Source organism: Mustelus asterias, chromosome 15 (assembly GCF_964213995.1).
Source record: "Mustelus asterias chromosome 15, sMusAst1.hap1.1, whole genome shotgun sequence".
Classification (NCBI taxonomy): Eukaryota; Metazoa; Chordata; class Chondrichthyes; order Carcharhiniformes; family Triakidae; genus Mustelus; species Mustelus asterias.
Window position 1 is genome coordinate 45817556 of NC_135815.1, and position 19175 is coordinate 45836730.

Genomic DNA, 19175 nt, shown 5'->3' on the forward strand with positions numbered 1-19175 from the left:
TGCTGATGTACCCAAACGTCTCTTGTTAACGTATTAAATAGAATGGTTCATAAGACGTGTAGTTTAACTGCTTTGTGCAAATTTGAATTTTGTTGGCTGTACTTTTTCAGAGATGGCTGGACACAGAAATGCATATTGCAACAATTCTACTTCATGAAATATAATCTTAAAATAAAATACCAGGAATGAGGGTGAATGAGAAAACACAAAAACAGGATGATGAAAAATAATATCAACAAAAAGAATGGACAACAAAAGTCATAAATGTAACGTTTTATGATTCCATAACATTTTCATTATGTAAATCAATAAGAATACAAAATAATGTATACAATGATCAAAATAGTGTTTAACCTTTAGACTGTGATATATTGTAGATAGAAATTAATGCATTTAAAATTATACAATATTAGTAGAGCTTCTGCCCTGGTTCTGTGCAGAAATAAGATTAATCTATGCAGACATATTTTTAATATATCGTACAATGTTCATATATTTCTGTTTATATTTTGTAGTTTACATTTAAACAGCATGCTAAATAGTTGGTTCACTGACATTTCCCCAAATTTCTTCTGGTCCTATTTAGTGGGTGAATACTCTGCCTGTTATTTTAGCCCTGAATTCTGAACCACTTTCCAGGGTCAGAGCGTGTTAAATTACCAAGCAGACCCCAGTGCCAGCTGGGACATACTTCATTGAGGATGGGTGGAGGGTGAAATCTCTGTTGCACTTTGCCACAGAATAAATAAATCCAGATATATCCGGTCTGTAGCCTGATGAACAAGATTTTTGTAATCCAATATGATGAACAAAGTGTCCCATTTTCAAAAACGGCCAGTTTTGGTAAATTAAAGCAAATGCTGAGAAATATGTTGGAGGCGATTCTGCCAAAAAAGTGTTGAATTCGCATATCCCCGCTGGAGAGGCCAGCAGCATAGCGCTGAGTGGGCCACTGCACGTGCACTGATCTGTCAGTGCCGAGACCAGCACATGCGCAGTGGCCCCTGTCTATTGGCCTACAGATCGCTGACCAGCTTGATCGTTGGCCAGCCCTCCAATCCCACAATGCCGATGGTGTGACCCCCACCATGATCACTGGTCTACCGGACATGTCCGGGCCAGTCTCAACCTACCCACCGCCCCTCCCCAAAATCGCTGGCCTCCCTCCCTCCCCCACCAATCCGACTGCAGAGTGGCAGCAGGACCCCACCCCCACAGATTGCCCTCCCAGAGGTCCCGCCCTGTTAGGCCCCACCCCCTTGGCACTGCCCACCAGGTATGACCCATGGGCATTGGCACTTTAGCCCTTGGGCAGTGCCGGGGGCACAGGCGGGCACTGCCAAGGTGTCAACGCCTGGGGCACCCCCCTGGTGCCCAACTCTCTGGGGTGCCTCGGTTGCCTCCCCTTCACTCCAGGGGTTGGGCTCCCCGTTAGTGGGGAGTTATAGTAATCCCCGCTGGAGTGAAATACTGGCGGTGGGAAGAGGCTAGCGGGCCCAGAGATTTCAGTCCCGGGCCTGCTAATTGCATTCAAATTTCATTTAAATTAGGGGCTGTGTAACTTATTCAGCACTGTGCCGATTTCTGGCACTTTTGGTGCCCACAAAATGACCTCCGTTAGAGTCTCTTGGCCCACTGCGCTAAAAAAGCGGCGCAGCAGGATGGGAGAATCGCCCACATTTTCTTGTGTGTTTCCCTCATTCGTTTGTTATAATATATGACCCAAATGCAACTATGATTGATTATAAAACTGTGCTCAATTCATCCAGCATTATTGATCATTGCAAAAAGGGACGGAGGACAGAACATCAGGCCCTGTCCCTAATTCCACTCTCATGCATCCAAACCTAAACCAAAAGGAAATTTAGACCCCCTTAGGAGGATAAAAGCATGATTATTGTAGGGAGCTGGAGGAATATGTCACTTTTACTTAATTTAACAACAAAATGATTGCTTTGAGAAAAGTTCTATAAGTGACTCCTGGAATCTGGAATACAAAGTAATGTGGACCACGACAACCATCATGGATTGTCTTAGAAACTTATCTGGTTCACTAATTTCCATTAAGGAAGGAAATCTGCTGCTGTTATATGGTTTGGCCCAAATTTGACTCCAAGCCAACAGCAATATGGTTGACTCTTAATTGCATTCTGGAATGGTCTAGTAAGCCATTCAGTTCAAGGGCAATTGAACAACATTTGGATAACAAATGCTGGCCTTTGCAGTGACACCTACATCCCATGAAAGAATAAGGAAAAATATATCTGCACAATAATCACTTTTGGATGACAAAGCTCTGTCATAACATCAAGCTTGAAAATTGTGTGGAATGTTGTTGGGTAAAGACTTAATACAATCATATTGAATTTCCTTTCGCCACTATTTCATAGAAGCATTAACCCATTTATTTTAAATTGACTTATACTTGCATTAAGGTAGTGGTAAGTAATATCACTCTCAGTAATTTCTAATACATGACTATTTAAATATGGTTTTATGACATATTGAAAGCAAAGAGGATAATAAAAAAAACAAATCTGCCTACAAAATTCAATCCATTATTATGTTACTTAGCCTTTAAATCTACGGAGTAACTTGATTTTGGCTTATAAGTTATTCAGTAAATAGAGGCATTTGTGGAAAAGCATCAGCATTCCAAAGGTTAAACATAACATCAATATATTGAGAAATAAAATGATGTTGCAAAAGATACTGCAATTATTGCAAATATGCAGGTATCTTTATAGAATGATGGTGATTGATTTGCCTCTCGAGTGAGTGCGTTAGGGATACCTTCACAGTCCCGCTCAATCTGCCCATTGCAGTACAAAGCATCAGAAATTAGATCTGGAAGTCGTCCATTCAGGTCTACTGAAGCCAAACAGCCTTGAAATCCCTCCCTTGATGCCACCAGCTTTGGTAATGTTTTGTACATGTCTTTGGCAATTCCTCCAATATACAAGTCTCCTATGGATTAGAGAAAATATAAGTATAATTAACTCAATAAGTTTTATGATTATGTTAATATGCTCAAACAGTAGTTCTGGGAATGGAAAAATTACAATTTATGTTATACTCACAGCAATGGCATCACATCAGTTGTGTTGTTATAATGGTATAAAAGCACCAGTCACTCAGAAGGGATTATGTAAACAGATTGTGAGTTCATATATTTAGAAAGGGCACAAAATAATATTTATATATAAAGTACAAAACTTTAAGACATCCGCAGCAGTGTTGTGTGCTTTTCTCAAATGCAAAAGTGGAACTAAGACTGGATCGCATGACACGCTTCCCTTCTAGTGATGCCATGCTGCTATAAGAGCATGGCATAGTGACAGTGATTGGATCGTGGAAGCAAACCTGTTATCCCAACTCTAAATTTGGCAATTCGGCACCTTGGTCATCTCTTCTTGCAGTTTTAAAAGTTGCTTCCTCGGCACATCAATAAACTGAATATAGCAATATGAGGCTGTGCCACAGATATGCTAGATGTACTGTGTAATTGTCAAATAATTGGGTACTTGGTAAAGTAGGCAACAATAGAGTCAGCGCCATGGACATGAGAGTTCAGATGCAAATTTGGACCAAGGATGGATAGGAACCTCATGTGGAATCAGTATTTCTTTGTGCTGACTTAGCACATACTCTTGACATGCCTTGCTCTTCTTGATGATAACTTCAATTTCATTGTGTTACCTGGCCAATAGTCTTTCTTGCAAGATTTCATGTCCATGTGCGAATGATGAAGTTCTTGAAGAATATCAAGTTGCAGAAAATCCAGTTTTACGACCTGGCTGCCTTTCAAAATGACTTCCCAGGAGATGCCGAGCTCACCACGATAAGCTAAAATTATCTTATGCTTGTGAACAAACTAAATTGAATCAGGCAACCCTTCAACAGTTTTACACAGTGTCTGTGGTGTAGAATTTGTCATTGTTTCTTCTTGTAGCTGCTGACATTTGCATTGTGCAAAATGCACCAGATAAATTTGTAGAATATTTTCAAATTCGATATAAATGAAGTCAACTTGTAGATCAAATCATATATCTTCCATTTTTTTTCTGGATTGGGCAATCTTTTAATTTAATTTGATGCAACCATCAAATTACCTGACTTGTACATAATCTCACAGTAGTAACCTTGAATCTTTATCAAGAGACATTGCAATCTTGATGGTGCACAAGTCAATGGTTTTCACCAAATCATCTCCAGTGGCTTATCAGCCTGTGCCATTCGTTAATGCACTATGGAGAGCATGTTCCAGGGAATACCCAAAGTGGTGGTATACTTGGATGATGTCCTAATTACAGGTACTTCTCCTGAGGAACATGCTGCAAACCTGGAAGATGTCCATAAGAGGTTTAAGGAAGCCAGCATATGGTTGAATTGGGAGAAATATGTTTTCCAAACTGAAGAGGTTGCATACTTCAGATTCAAAGTGGTTGCAAAGGGGCTGTAGCCCCTCAAAGATAAGGTGAAAGATTAAAAGAGTGGCAGAGCCAAGGAATATGACAGAACTGAAGTCTTTCCTATCTATAGATTATTTGCAATCTATATAAATGATCTGCAAGCAGGGACAGAGTGTAACATAGCAAAATTTGAATATGATATGAATATAGGTGGGAAAGCAGGCAGTGAAGAAGATATAAAGATTCTACAGACAGATATAGTAGATAGGCTAGGAGAATGGACCAAAATTTGGCAGATGGAGTTTAATGTGGATAAGTGTGAGGTTATCAATTTTGGCAGAAAATAATAGAAAGGCAAATTATTACATAAATAGAAAGCAGATTCAAAATGTGTCCAGGCAGAGGGATCTGGATGTCTATGTTCATTAATCGCAAAAAGTCAGTATGCAGCTCATAATAAAAAAGACAAATGGCATGTTGACATTTCTTGCAAAAAGGACTGGACTATAAAAGTAGAGAAGTGTTGTTGCAATTGTATATGATGTTTGGGAGACCACATCTAGAGTATTGTGTCCAGTTTTGGTCTCCTTATTTGAGGAAGGATGTGTGGCATTGGAGGCAGTTCAGAGGAGGTTCACCAGACTGATTCCGGTGATGAAGGGATTGATTTATGAGGAGAAATTAAACAGTTTGGGCTTGTACTTGTCGGAGTTTAGAAGGATGAGAGGGGATCTGATCAAGGTATATAAGATTTTAAAAGGGATTGATGAAGTAAATGTAGACCTAATGTTTCCTCTTATAGGGCAATCTGGAACAAGTAGTCACAGGTATAGGTTGCGAAGTGGTAGATTTAAAACCAAGATGAGGAGGAACTACTTCTCATGAAGGGTGCTGAATTTGTGGAACTCGCTGCCCTATAGCGTGGTGGAGTCTGAATCGTTGAATGGTTTCAAGAGGGAGTTAGACATATTTCTAATAAAAAAAGGGAAAGAGGGATTTGGGGAACAGGTCGGGAGGTGGATTTGAGACCAGGGAAAGATCAGCCATGATCTGACTGAATGGCGGAGCAGGCTTGAAGGGCTGAACTTGCCTATTTTTGCTCCTAATTCCTATGAATGGTCAATTACTACAGAAGATTCCTGCCGTGCGTATCAACAATTCAGACATCCCTACACAAGCTTTTTAAAAAGTATTAGCATTAGAATTGGGGAGACATGCAAAACGAAGCTTTTGTAAAAGTCAAACAAGCTTTACAGTCATCATCATTGATCGCGCACTTTGACGAGCAAGCCATTAGTAGTTTCTTGTGATGTCTAGCTATATAGAGTTGGAGCAGTTCTATCCCATAGAATGGTAGATTAGGTGGAGAGGCCAATTACATTTGCTTGAAGGACTTTATCAGATGCTGAGAAAAAGTACTCTCAAATTGACAAAGAAAGCTTCACAGTTACTTACATGGTGAAAACATTTCACCAATACATTTATGACCGATATTTCACCATTGTGTCAGACCATAAGCATTGTTGGGCCTTTTCCAAGAGGATAAGCCAGTGCCACCTATTGCCTCAGTTAGGATGCAGAGATGGGCTTTGTTGCTGACAGCATATAGCTATACCATCTAGCATAGGCCAGCAACACAGATTTCAAATGTGGATACATTGAGCCACCTTCCCCTACCACAGACCACACTGTCACCGCCAATTCCGCAGGAGATAGTATTGGCTCTGCATTTTCTGGACACCTTGCCTGTTTCAGAAGCCCATATTAAGTCGTGGACACATAGGGACCTGTTGTTGCCAAAGGTCAAGAAAATGGTACTGACAGGGTGGCACTTCAACAAGGCATGGCAAATGAAGTCATATTTGCAATGCAGGGATGAGATAGACCTGTGAAGATGGAGTATTATAGTGCGGAACCCATGTCATTGTACCACCCCGGGCCGATGACCGCTGCACCAAGAGTTACATGATGTCCATCCTGGCCAGAACAGAATGAAAGTGTTGACCAGAAATTATGTTTGATGGCCTGGCACTGACAGAGACATTGAACAAATGGTTGGGCAATGTGAAAGTTGTCAGATTCAGCAAGTGTTACCGCCACCAATGAACGTGCACCCTTGAAAAAGGCTGGGCTATCAGTGACCATGGTTTCATGTAGATTTTGCTGGATCTTAGAAGATGCCCATTCTAAGTGGCTAGATGTTCAGCTCATGCGATCCACCACAGCGACATTACTATTGAGAAACTGAGGCAGATCTTGCAATCCACAGTCTTCCTGGAGTGTTGATATTGGACAAAGGAATGGTATTCACAGCAAATGAATTTCAGACTTTTGTCAAGTCTAATGGCACTTGTCATGTCAGGTCAGCCCCTTATCATCCTGCCTCATCTGGGCTAGCGGAGTGAGCCATGCAGATGTTCAAGGCTTCCATAAAGACGCAGGTTCATTGGCTGTTGCCATTGTGATTGGCAAGTTCTTTGTTGTCCTGCAACACTATACTGCACACCATCACGGGGTAATGCCTTCTGAGCTGCTAATGGATCGGCGCCTGTGTACCTGCTTGGACTTGGTGTTCCCAAAATTGCCGGGGAGAGTGGAGACTAGGCAAGCCTCTCAGAAAGAGCATCATGACTCTCTGAAAGGTGACAGATCATTTAACAGGCCGACCTTGTGTTGGCACAGAATTTTGGTGGTGGACCTGCCTGGGTGCCAGGAAGAGTTGTGAAGACAAAGCCAGTCTCCTATGTGGTGAAGGCACAGATCTGTTGAATTGAGAAGCATGTCAATAATGAGCTTTAAAGGGGGGACACTTGTATTTAAATATATGAACCATAAATCCAAACTACAAGTGTGCTGCTTTGAGTAATTTTCGGAATTGTTCAGGCGTTCAATTTGCACTGTCGGGTGGAGGTACTCTCAGCATTCAGAACAAGTACAGAAAATTATTACCATATTTCAAATTATCTTTACAGAAGAATTGCTGATGCTCCCAGAAGGGTATTATTTATTTTCAGCGTGGACGCTATCTTTGCATAATAGCTTTTACACTGACATCTCCAATGCAATAAACTAGAATGTATGTATGACGGTCTTTAGTTCCTATGCTCAGCATGATAATATCATTGGAAATTTCTTAAAGGTATCTGAAAAGAATGCAACACTCAGCTCTTTTACACAGTGAATGTCACACAGAAGCAAGCTCAGGGCACATATAGTTATTATCTAATCTTCCAAAAGGCATGTGTGTGTCAGTGCACTTACGTCAGGTAAGCATACATCTTTATTACTGTGTGAACTTTGTACTGCATTCTGCAACCCAATGCTTTTACATGTTATTATTCTCCTTTCTATCAGTTTATGCTTCTGATGTAGAATCCAGCTTTAGTCATTTAAGAGTTATTAGTGATTTGACAACTGAATCCACTAACCAACTCGATTCAAATCTTTGGTTTACATCAGCCCTTCCATTGCTTATACTGAAGTGCTTTACAATTATGTACTATACAGTCCCTGTATACATAAAGCTGCTTGAAAGCTATTTTGTTCCCATATGCAACAATTGCCCCCCGTTTTTTTGTGCTGTGAATTAAATAATTATTTCAAGTAATAGTGGCATATAATCAACAAGATATTTTTCATAAGTGGAAAATTAAGTATCAGTTAGGTGTCAATTTTACACCATTTCATGCATTTTTACATCACAAAATAACCATTTCTAAATCATAGAATCAAAAATTGGTTACAGTATAGAAGGCTGTCGTTTTGTGATAGCTCTTTGAAGGAGCAATTCACCTAATGTCACTCCTATGCCTTTCCTCATAGCCCTTAACATTCTTCCTTTTTGGATAATAATTCAAGTGCCATGATTGTCCCTGTCTCCAAGACACACTCAGGTCATATCTGCAGATCCTAACCACTCACTATGTGCAAAAAGCTTTTCCTCATGTCACCATTGCTTCTTTTGCAAATTACCTTAACGCTCTGCTCTCTGGTTCTCAATCTTTCCACCAATGGAAATGGTTTCTCCATTTCTATTATGTCTAGGCCCCTCATGATTTTGAATGCCTCCAGTAAATCTCCTCTCAACATTCTCTTCTCCAAGGAAAACAGTGGCAACTTCTCCTGTCTATCTGTATGACTGCAGTTCCTCATCATTGGAAACTATTCTTGGTGAATCTTTTCTGCACTCTGTCTAATGCCTTCCTATCGTCCCAAAAGTGTGGTGCCAGAACTGGATACAATACTCCAGTTGAGGCCAAACCACTGTTTTCCGCAGCATTGACATAACTTCTTTGCTTTTGCACTATATACAGCTCAGAAGTGAGCACACCTCCACTTGGACAGGTTGACCCAAAGTGATTTAATGGCTGGCTGTCAGGCTGCTTCCAAGAGCTGCTGGCCAATCAAATGATTGGAAGTTCTCTTATCCCAGCTTCAACACAGGGAATGGTGACCACAGCTGGAACTGCAAGAAATCACCAGTGAAAAGGAGGCATGGGACTGAGCATGGAGGTACATCTGGGATTTTGCCATGGACAGGCTGTTAGGGCTTGCTTTTGAAAGGCGGGTGGGGAGTGGAACACATCTGGGAGAGAAGGACCTCCAGCCCAAATGAAAGGCAAACCCTACTTTCACCAGCTGACAACAAGGCTGCCAGGTGACCCCCACCCCCACAGTTAAAATCTAAGGAGTGGCTGAATGAGGCTCATGAGCAGCAATTAGTCATGCTACAATTCTATTATCTCACCAGTGGGGGCAATATTGCATCACAGCTTAATATCCAGAATCAACTCAAATTCCCTGTCTGGAAGCAAGCTTGATTAACCAGCATGGCTCCCTGACAGCACAGAATCCTAAGGAGGCCTGCATCTTGTTTAATGGTAGAATAGGGGTTGCTCTGGATATTGTGGGGGTGAGGAGGTATGTTGTTAATTGTGATCAACCTATAATTGATTGCATCAAAGATCACCTTTGAAAGATCATCAACCTGAAATGGGGTCTGAATTTTTAATTCATTCCAAAGGGCAGGCATCTTTGCAAGTTACATGCTCAATATCCCCCTACCTGCACACTTCAGGTAGGTTATATGAGATGCTAATATTGGGGGAGGGTTAACGAAAATAACAATGGACTACAGAATCTGGGCAAAGCGTCTTTCTCATATTTCATCCTCAAGGATAATCCAGGAATGTCTGACAACAGAGCAAAAGCTAGCTCATATCTATACTTGCATAACACTCCAGTTCAGGTTTAGTGCCAATTTGCACTTTGGGCATTCTAGCTGAATTTGAAACTGCAACTGGATAATAAAAATCCTATGAGACAGTGATTAGTCTGAAGAAATCCTAGAAGTTCTCGGACTCAATGCAGGAAATGAAAATTGGAAGATAATTCTGAATTCTAAAATGACATTCCCTTTTCAAAAAACAGAAGAAATTATTTATTTATCATTGCGTTTACCTTTCAGATCTAGATTTCTGGCTCCGACTGTATTTTGAGTTATGAGTTTGGAGTTGATCTTCACAGTATGCAAGTTGTTTGTGTCCCTTGAAATCAGCACATTATGCCATTTATTGTCATTCAGTGGTTTGTCAGAGTTGCCTTTAATGAGGGAAGGACCAGTACCTAAATCGAATACGTAGTGTAAGTACCTGTGGGGACAAAAATAAGGAAGTCAGTCCAGATTACAACAAAAATTGGATGGAATTAAATGCCCCCTCCCAAGGTAAATTTGGTAGGAAAGTGGGGGCCCTTTAATTTGGCAGGAAGAAACTGTGTAGGTACCCAGTTGCCTGCCCAGTTCTGCCCCAATGAAATTTGGGACGGGAAGACTCCATAGACAATAGAATCATAGAATCCCTACAGTGCAGAAAGAGGTCATCCAGCCCATTGACTAACTCTCCGAAAGAGCATCACACTCAAACCCTCCCCTCTGACCTATCCCTGTAACCTCACTCATTTACCATATCTAATCCACCTAACCTGCACATCTTTGGACAATTGAAGGAAACCAGAAAACCTTGAGGAAACTCACACAGACACGGGGATAATGTGCAAACTCTACACAGACAGTTGTCTAAAGCTGAAATTGAACCCGGGTCCCTGGTGCTGTGAGGCAGCAGTGCTAACCACTGTGCTGGCATGTCATCACTCATGGATAGCCTTCCCACCCTGCTGCCAACTGAAGCTCTTAAGTATGTAATTAATGCCCACTTAAGGACCTCCTCTCTCTTCACCACTGTTATCAACCCAGCAGCAGGTTGGAGACTCACCAGTGGGAACCCAGAAGAGTAAACCTTATAGCAGCCAATAGAGGGAAAGGGGGTGGGGAAGGGGATAGACAGGTCTTGGGGGTCCCTTGTTCAAAGTGTCTGACTGAGAGACCAGGCATTGGTAAGTGGGCCTGGTGACCGCCAAACCCCTTCCCTTGCTCCGTGACCCCCTATTACATGACCTTCATCCCAACATCACCCGTGCAATGCCAACCTCTGATTGATCAACAGCTCTGGAGAGTTGGGATACCTGCCGCTGGGCCCTTAATCCTGAGGAAGACCCGCTGATTTTCACATGGTTGGCACTTAATTTGTCAGGCTTTCCTAAAAAGGAGGCAACATGCGGCTCTTGCCAACTGGTGGGCGTAACCCACTTCACCTCTCTTAAAGACTGCTCATTGATTCCTCTGTTCACATAAAATCACATAAAATCAATTGCAGAACAATGGTAATTCTTAATTACATAATTATAAAATAATCTATACATAGGTCAATTTTTTCCCTATACACTATAAATGGGGACAATTCTGGCCACAACTGTAAACTGTCCTGAATCTTCAGGATCTGGATATGAGTGAATATAATAACATTCACAGTCTCCAAAATTATAAACACAGCAAATGTGAGAACTCAACTCCAGACATTTATCTCAAATCCAATGAGTGCAACCATACCCTTTAACAAGTTCAATCACAATGAAGTCATTGCCATCCCCACTGTTGAAGAGTATCAGGCCATCAGCAGATGTGGTCTTGAATTGGAAGAACAAATGCATGGACGTGTAGGCTTGCAACGTGGACAGTGCAACGTAGCTGGATTTTGTCTTGAAGGTCACAGGATCAGCAATAATAATTTTGAAACCAAATCTAGCATTGAGCTCGCAGTAGTCAATATCACCAATTTTGCACAGATCAATGTAAGGCATGCCATTGAACATTAGGCTCTGTAAATGGCCGATGAAATTTGAAGGGACATTTGATATGTATCGTCTCTCTGTCACAATGCCTGTTTCAATATTGTGGAACTCAAGACGAGTATGATCCCCTGTCATTTGATCTAAAATAAGAAGCAAATATGTAAAAAAAATTGTTTAAAAAAGTACAGGGTTCAATTACATATCATTGAAAGAGCTGACTACCACATACTGTTTAAATTCTGTACTCATTACCTACACATGCACCCACCAATTCCAAACCTATTTGTTTTCATTTACATCTGAAAACATCCAATAATTTTCCCATAAAAGACTTGTCGATTTTCAGATTATATATTATGGATAATATTTATACCTCAAAATAGTGCAGAAGGCCAACGTTTTTCAGTTATCCCAACATAATTCAGTGCATACAAATTTTTTCATGCAAACCATTACACCGTCCAGCAGATGGCACCAATCATGTACTTATGTTCGCAACAATGTGAAGAAACCATTTTCAGCATTGGTCCATAACTTAAGAATGCAACTTATAATTCCACCATTATGCAATTCATAGACACAAGTGTTTGATCATTCATCAGCTTCTCGTGTTTACTAAAGCATTCCTGTCAGCAGATAGGAAACAATAGAACATCTTGTTCCTGCATTTCGCTTTTCACTTGTTTTTTGTGGTATATTTTATTGTACAATAAAGCCAACTTTGCATTCTGTTAAAGTAATTGATAAATATCACTGACTACAAATGAAAAAGCAATAAATTGTAAATGAAATAAAGGTTTCCATTCATCAGTCATTATACTTAAAAGCTTTATCCCTAAAAAAGTGCCGTTTGTGTCTAAAAGTAGAGATTTTTATGCAGAAATATGACAAAATAAACCCTTAAAATTGCATAAGTTAGACATCAGTCTCAAATTAAAATACATCTTCACACAAGCTAACATCTTAAAATATATTTATTTTTAATGTGTTCCTGTTTAATGTTGGAAAACACAGATTGATTTAATAAGAGACATAGAATGAAAATGGTAAAATCAGGCCCCAAGTGCTGAATCTGGGCGTAATTCAGATCCGACTTAGAAATCTGCTTTCAGGCGCCCCCATATGCACTCAGCCTGAAATTCACGCTGTTGGGGGGGGGGCTTAGTGCACCCGAAACAATCGGAGCTCTGAACTGCGCATGCGGAATTGGAAAAAAAATTGAAAAAGCACGCCCGAATCAGATCGCTCCCGGCTCACAGAAAGCTGATAAAGTGGCCCGAGAGCGAAAAGCAGGTGCAGTGGCCCCTACAGACATCACTGTCCCCCTTATCCACCACCCCACCCCCCACTATCCAGACCGATCACGACCCCCTGCCCCCACACCGATCGTCTGCAGAGTGGCAGTGGACCCCTCTCCCCCCCCTCCCTCCCTACCAGAGATACAACTACCCCCCCCACCCCCCTCCCCACCAGTGAGCGATTGGGCCTTCCCGCCCCCACACCGGAGAATGGTCTGGCCTCACTCCTCCCCCAGAGGAACATCTAGCCCGCCGCCTCCTCCCTCCCTACCAGACAACGATCAGTCCCCCCACCACCACCACCAGACAACGATCGCCCCCCCCCACCACCAGAACTACATCTGACCCGCCTCCCCCTCCTCAACCAGACAATGATCTAGCCTCACTCCCCTCCCCCCTCACCAGAGAATGATCTGACCCACGTCCCTCCTCGCCCCCCACCACCGATCTGAGTCAGAGAGGCATTGGAAGCTCTGAACTCGCTGTTCAGCAGCTGGAGCGCCCGATTCAGACTTTTATTCAGCAGGTTCATTTTGGCGCAATTCCGGATCGGCGAACACAGCAGTAAAGGGGGAAATGCTGATAAAGTTGGGCGGGCAGTTCATTAATTCAATTGAAATGCATGCAAATGCATTTAAATCGCCGTTGCGCCCATTTTGGGCACGAATCAGACCGCTGCCATTCCCGGGTTTCGGTAAAGTGGCCATCTGCGTGAATGCACGTGCGGATCATGTTAATGGCCTCACACCCGACTTTACCACGTTTTCGTGCCTGAAAACAGGCATGACGCAATGGTAAAATAGGGCCCATAAGAGTACTTTGCTTATGCCAAATGACACTTTAATGCTTCAGAGTGCGGCAACAAGCCAAAGATATCAATCGGGATCAAAATTGTAAAGGTTGTGCTTGACAACACACTAACTGCTGGGCTAATTGGTCTCGCAACTGCCAAAATGTGTTACAGTAGAAGTTAGAAAGACACGGCAGTGTCAGTCTCTGGATCCCGGGTAAATGCTGACACTTTAGCGAACAATAAAAATCAATTTCACCTTGTGGTACCTTCTAGATCTTTTGTAATTGAGCAATGACTGTAAGCATTTTTAATGTGCTTTCTTCTCCCCTTGAATAGTTAGCAAAAGGATGAATGTGTCCATAACAGATGCTGATGATTATTTTACCAAATTTATTCAGAGTGGGATGCTCGTTTATTTTTATATTCCCAAACGTAAAAGAGGCCTCTTTTGACTTCAGTTTGTGGATGAAATATTACAAAATACAGGCAAAAGCTTCTTATCTCCCGCCTCAAGCATATACTTTAATTGCAATTTCAGTGAAACACCCATGACAGTATTTTTATGATTGTCTCCTTTTTTTTTGACGTTGGGCAAAATCTTACCAATGTTTCTGGCAGGAAAACTGGCATGTTTCTATCCAGAGAAAGTGGGTGGGGCCTCAACACGTCAGTAAAGCTCAGCTACACTGAGATTGGAGAGCCACTGCCAGCCCCTCTGATCATTGGCTGCTCCCACTCCCCCCCTCCCCAATCATCGGCCCCTTTAAGTTTAAGTTTATTTTTTATTAGTGTCACAAGTAGTTTTACATTAGCACTGCAATGAAGTTACAGTGAAAATCCTCTCGTCACCACACTCTGGCACCTGTTCGGGTACACTGAGGGAGCATTTAGTTTGGCCATTGCACTTTAACCAGCACGTCTTTCGGATTGTGGGAGGAAACTGGCACATCTGGAGGAAACCCAAATAGACATGGGGAGAACGTGCAGATACCGCAGAGACAGTGACCCAATCTGGGAATCAAACCTGGGTCCTGGTGCTGTGAAGTAGCAGTGCTGACCACTGTGCTTACCCCCTTATCATCGGCCCCTTCTCCCCCTTCCACCCCTCCCCCCGCCTTCCCATAGTTGAGGCCGGCACTCACCTCTCCATCCCACTGCCATGGGCCCAAACGGCCATCACTGGGATCCCCAGCTCCTCTGTCCGCGCCGGCCCTCTATCACATTTAAATGAATTCCCCCCTCCCCCATGAGGCTCCCACTGGGGTCTGCCACTTTGCACAGGTTGGCACTGTCAGGTTGGCACTTCTAGGTGGCATAGGCATGTTGCCAACCTAGCAGTGCCAACCTGTGCCGGGGAAGTCCGGGAAAATTATCAGGCCACTGTGGTTCCCTCTCCCCTGGGGACTATACTCAGTTTTACACAGCTGGGGGATCCACACAACAGGTTAACATCTGAGTGAATCTGTCGTAAGCTGCGCCAATGTGATGTTACATCAGCGTGGTTTGAAAATACAGCCGGGGGGGGGATTCAATATCTGGCAAGGGGCATGTTAATATTAAAATTTATTGAAATGTATGTAAATCAGGGCCATGCCCATTACGGACGTGAACCTGATGATGTCGCTGGCGAGGGGTAGGGAAGATCCGAAATCACAATCTCACCAGTGAGATCTGTAACTTCTGAATCTTGAGCCCCCATCGGTAATTCCGTGGATGGTGGGAGTGGGTTCAAGATCGCCCCAACAAGTGAAACTGCCCCATATTTGTGCTGTTTTGGAGTATGGGGTAAATTTATGTAGTGCCTTTAAAATAAAATTTCTCAAGGTGCTTTACAGGAATGATAAAAAAACAGGATATCATGTCACATATGGTGATACCATCTGCTTTTTTGTTCAGTGAGAAATTCTGTTCAATAATGCTTCTGTCATGTGTTTTGACACATTTTACTATGTTAATGGCACTACACAATGTTATTGTTGTTGATGAGCTGGGAGAGAGATAGAGATATGCGTCATTAGAATAAATATAGAAGCAGATAATATGCTTACAAATTATGTAACAGAGGGGTAGCATATATGGAGAAGAGGAGACAGTCACAGATAGATACTTGAGGACTCGAAAGTTGATCTTGAAGAGAAGTGAAGAGAAAACATTACTGGTGAAGCATTTGCTATGCACAAATCGCACAAAACCACATGCTATGCACAAATTGCACGAAACCATGTGGTCCCATTAAATGGGGAGAATAGAAGTGATGGTCAGTTTGCCTATAATGAAGAAGTTGCAGAGGATGAGAATGAAGATAGTACCATGGTCACAAGAGGTTACTCTTTATTACTTTCAGTGATTATATTCAGTGGCGTGCCATATGAGTTCAGCCCAAGGTGGAAGTTGGATGAGTTGGCATGTTAGGTGTAAGATAATTTGATATTAAGGCTTCAAAAGGTCACGGGGATGGGTACAGGGCATGAAGTGGCATAGAGAGTGCAAGAGGCCATGAAGGGTGGGCAAAGGGCCTGAGGTAGCATGGGTTGACATGGATGAGGCCTATGTGTGTTGAAGGGTTAACCAGTGGTAAGGACTGAAGTGATGTTTCATGGTTTATTCTTTTTTCTATATTTTAGTAAGGGCACAATCCAGCGCCTATCCAAACACACCAAGGAAGAATTTAACATAGCCAATGCACTGAACCAGCACATCTTTCGAACTGTGGGAAGAAACCAGAGCACCCGGAGGAAACCTACGCAGACATGGGGAGAATGTGCAAACTCCATACAGACAGTGACCCAAGCCAGGAATCGAACCCAGGTTCCTTGCACTGTGAGGCAGCAATGCTAACCACTGTGCCGCTCTAGATAAGTGACTGTGGCTTAGTCTATTCCTCAGGTCCAAAATAGTCTAGAAACTGGTGGTAATACAATATTTAAAAGCAAAAATGAAACATATGATTGGTTGGACTTTAACCTGGTGTTGTTAGACTTCTTACTGTGTTTACCCCAGTCCAGCGCCGGCATCTCCACATCATACCTACCCAGTGCCAGGGTTTGGGACATTTGCTCAGGGCTGGAGAGGAACTGGGAGGGCAAGGACCCAGTTGTCATGGCCCATATAGGTACAAATGATATAGGCTGGACATGAGGACCTAGGCACCAAATTAAGAAGCAGAACTTCATTGGTCATAATCGCTGAATTATTATCCAAGCCATGTGCAAATTGGCATAGGACACATCAGATTAAAGAGATGAATGTATGGTTCAAAGACTGTTGTGGGAGAGGCACTGGCACCAGGTCTGAGGAAAGTGGGATATGTATTGTTGGGATAGTCTGTACCCTAACTGCGCTGGGGCCAGTATTCTTGCGAGCTGAATAACTGGGAAAGCGGAGAGGATTTTAACCTATAGTGGGGTTGAGGGATCAAATTTGAGAGGATGTGATAGATCAGAGAGCAGAGACAAGGTAAAGGAGAAAGGCATTATTACAGAAAATGAAAAACAGACCGTGACAGGAAGGGTTAGTGTAGTAGCTGGCACCTTGAAGGGATGGACATCGGGAAGGTCATTTGACCTGTTTGCTCAGTCGGGACAAGCGCTGGGATTTTGATGCAGAGTGTGGACTTTTGTAGCTAGAACAGATCCTAGAGCTAGAAGTGTTAACATTGTGAAAGTACTCTGTATTTTTATCCACTTGTAAAAAAACTGTTATGGTTCATTATAATAACTGATGGTCCACAATCCTTGCAATTACTGCAGATAGAAAGTACAAATCGAACAATAAATCAACAGATGAGACTAGAGGTTATAAAATGAATAAAAAGATAAAACTTAAAGCTCTGTATCTGTATACATGCAGCATTCAAAACAAAACAGATGAACTGAAAGCATACGTGAAAATAAATGATGATTTCATAGTCATTAATGAGATATGACTGTTGAAGGACATGAATTGGGACCTGAATATGAAGGATATATAATATTTAGGAAGGACAGGAAGCGAGGAAAAGGTGGAGGGGTGGCTTTGTTAGGTAGTGATCGTAATCGCACAATACAGAGGGAAAAGTTAAATTCAGGAAACCAGGATATGGAAATTGTTTGGATAGAGATGATAAATAGTAAAGACAAAAAGAGACTTTTGGGAGTTATGTACAGTCCCCTAAAAGTAACTATATGGTTGGGTGGAACATAAAGTAAGAAATAAATGGAGTTTGTCAGAAAGATAGGTTGATAATCATGGGAAATTTAATTTACATATAGGCTGTAAAAATCAGGTGCACAAAGGTAGCCAAGATGAGGATAATTTTGGGATAATTTCTTAGAACAGCATGTTCTGGAGCCAAACAGAGAGCAGGCTGAATGAGACCAGGCATTGTGCAATTGGATGGGAGTAATTAATGATCTCATAATGAAGATACACCTAGGTAGCAGGCATAATATTATTGAATTTTAAATTCACTTTGAAGGAGAGAGGAGAGAGTCTGAGACAATGGCTGGAAGTTTCTGGCCATTTATGCCGGCGGGATCCTTTGGTTTTCTGGCTTTCAATAGGAAACCCCGTTGACAGTAGTTGGACCAGAAATGCTGTACACGGCAAGGCTATGGATCAGGTGCTGGAAAATTGGATTAAAATGAACAGCGAGTTTCTTTATTCTCTTTTTTGGCCAGCGTATACACAATGGGCCAAATGGTCTCTTTCTGCATTTTAACATTTCTATGGTTCGAAATCTCCACCCACAATCTGCACACATAACATAAATTATTAGCATGTTCCAGGCATACAAAAAAACTGCATTCACTGATGAAATGATCAAGAGCCAAGTCAAAAAATAATAAAAAATGTTTAATTGTACATTTCAGCACCACTCTTCCAGATATCGAATTAAGCAGCAGCAACTATGGAGATAAACTGTTAAGTTATAGCAAAGTGGAGAGTTGCTAAACTGGCAGCAGGTCTATTGGATTACACATGAAAGAAAATGCTTTAGAGTAGCTTTGCTCCCAATTATTACGAAACAATTATTTCTCGTTATTTAAAAAATAATAAAGTGAATGAAGGCCGATTGTGGATGTGCATGATGTAACGTGCAGTGATATCAAAGCATCAGAACACATGCCATAATTTGTATTCATTAGAAATCAATGATTCGGGCTATCTGTAAATTAGGTTCCTTGGATTTAAGTTGCACTATTGTTACATCAATGAAAAGGATTTTCACTGTGGAAAAGTAATTACACAAGAATTCCCTGGGTAAATTTTTTCTGCATCCTCATTTTACTAATCACTGGTGTAAATCCAATTGAAAATTGATGCAATGAGCTGGAATATATGGAAATTAGTCTGGCCTTTACAAATATAGTTCAACCTGGACACTTTGAAATTCTTTATTAGCTTAGAGGTTAAAAACAAGGGGTGGCATGGACAAGTTGGGCCAAAGGGCCTGTTTCCATGCTGTAAACCTCTGATGACTCTAAGACTTCAGCATCAGGTCAG

The 19175-nt window shown here is 41.9% G+C and overlaps 1 protein-coding gene across 2 annotated transcripts in view; it reads right to left on the reverse strand.

The window, feature by feature from the left end:
* nrxn1a (neurexin 1a) overlaps positions 1-19175 on the reverse strand; it is a 1876664-nt gene that overhangs the window by 761096 nt on the left and 1096393 nt on the right. For both annotated transcript variants that reach the window (XM_078229844.1, XM_078229842.1), the window contains 3 exons: positions 11359-11740; positions 9873-10063; positions 2794-2967 (listed from right to left, as the gene is read on the reverse strand). In XM_078229844.1, the coding sequence (XP_078085970.1) occupies positions 2794-2967; positions 9873-10063; positions 11359-11740 (747 nt within the window). The remainder of the gene's footprint in view (positions 1-2793; positions 2968-9872; positions 10064-11358; positions 11741-19175) is intronic.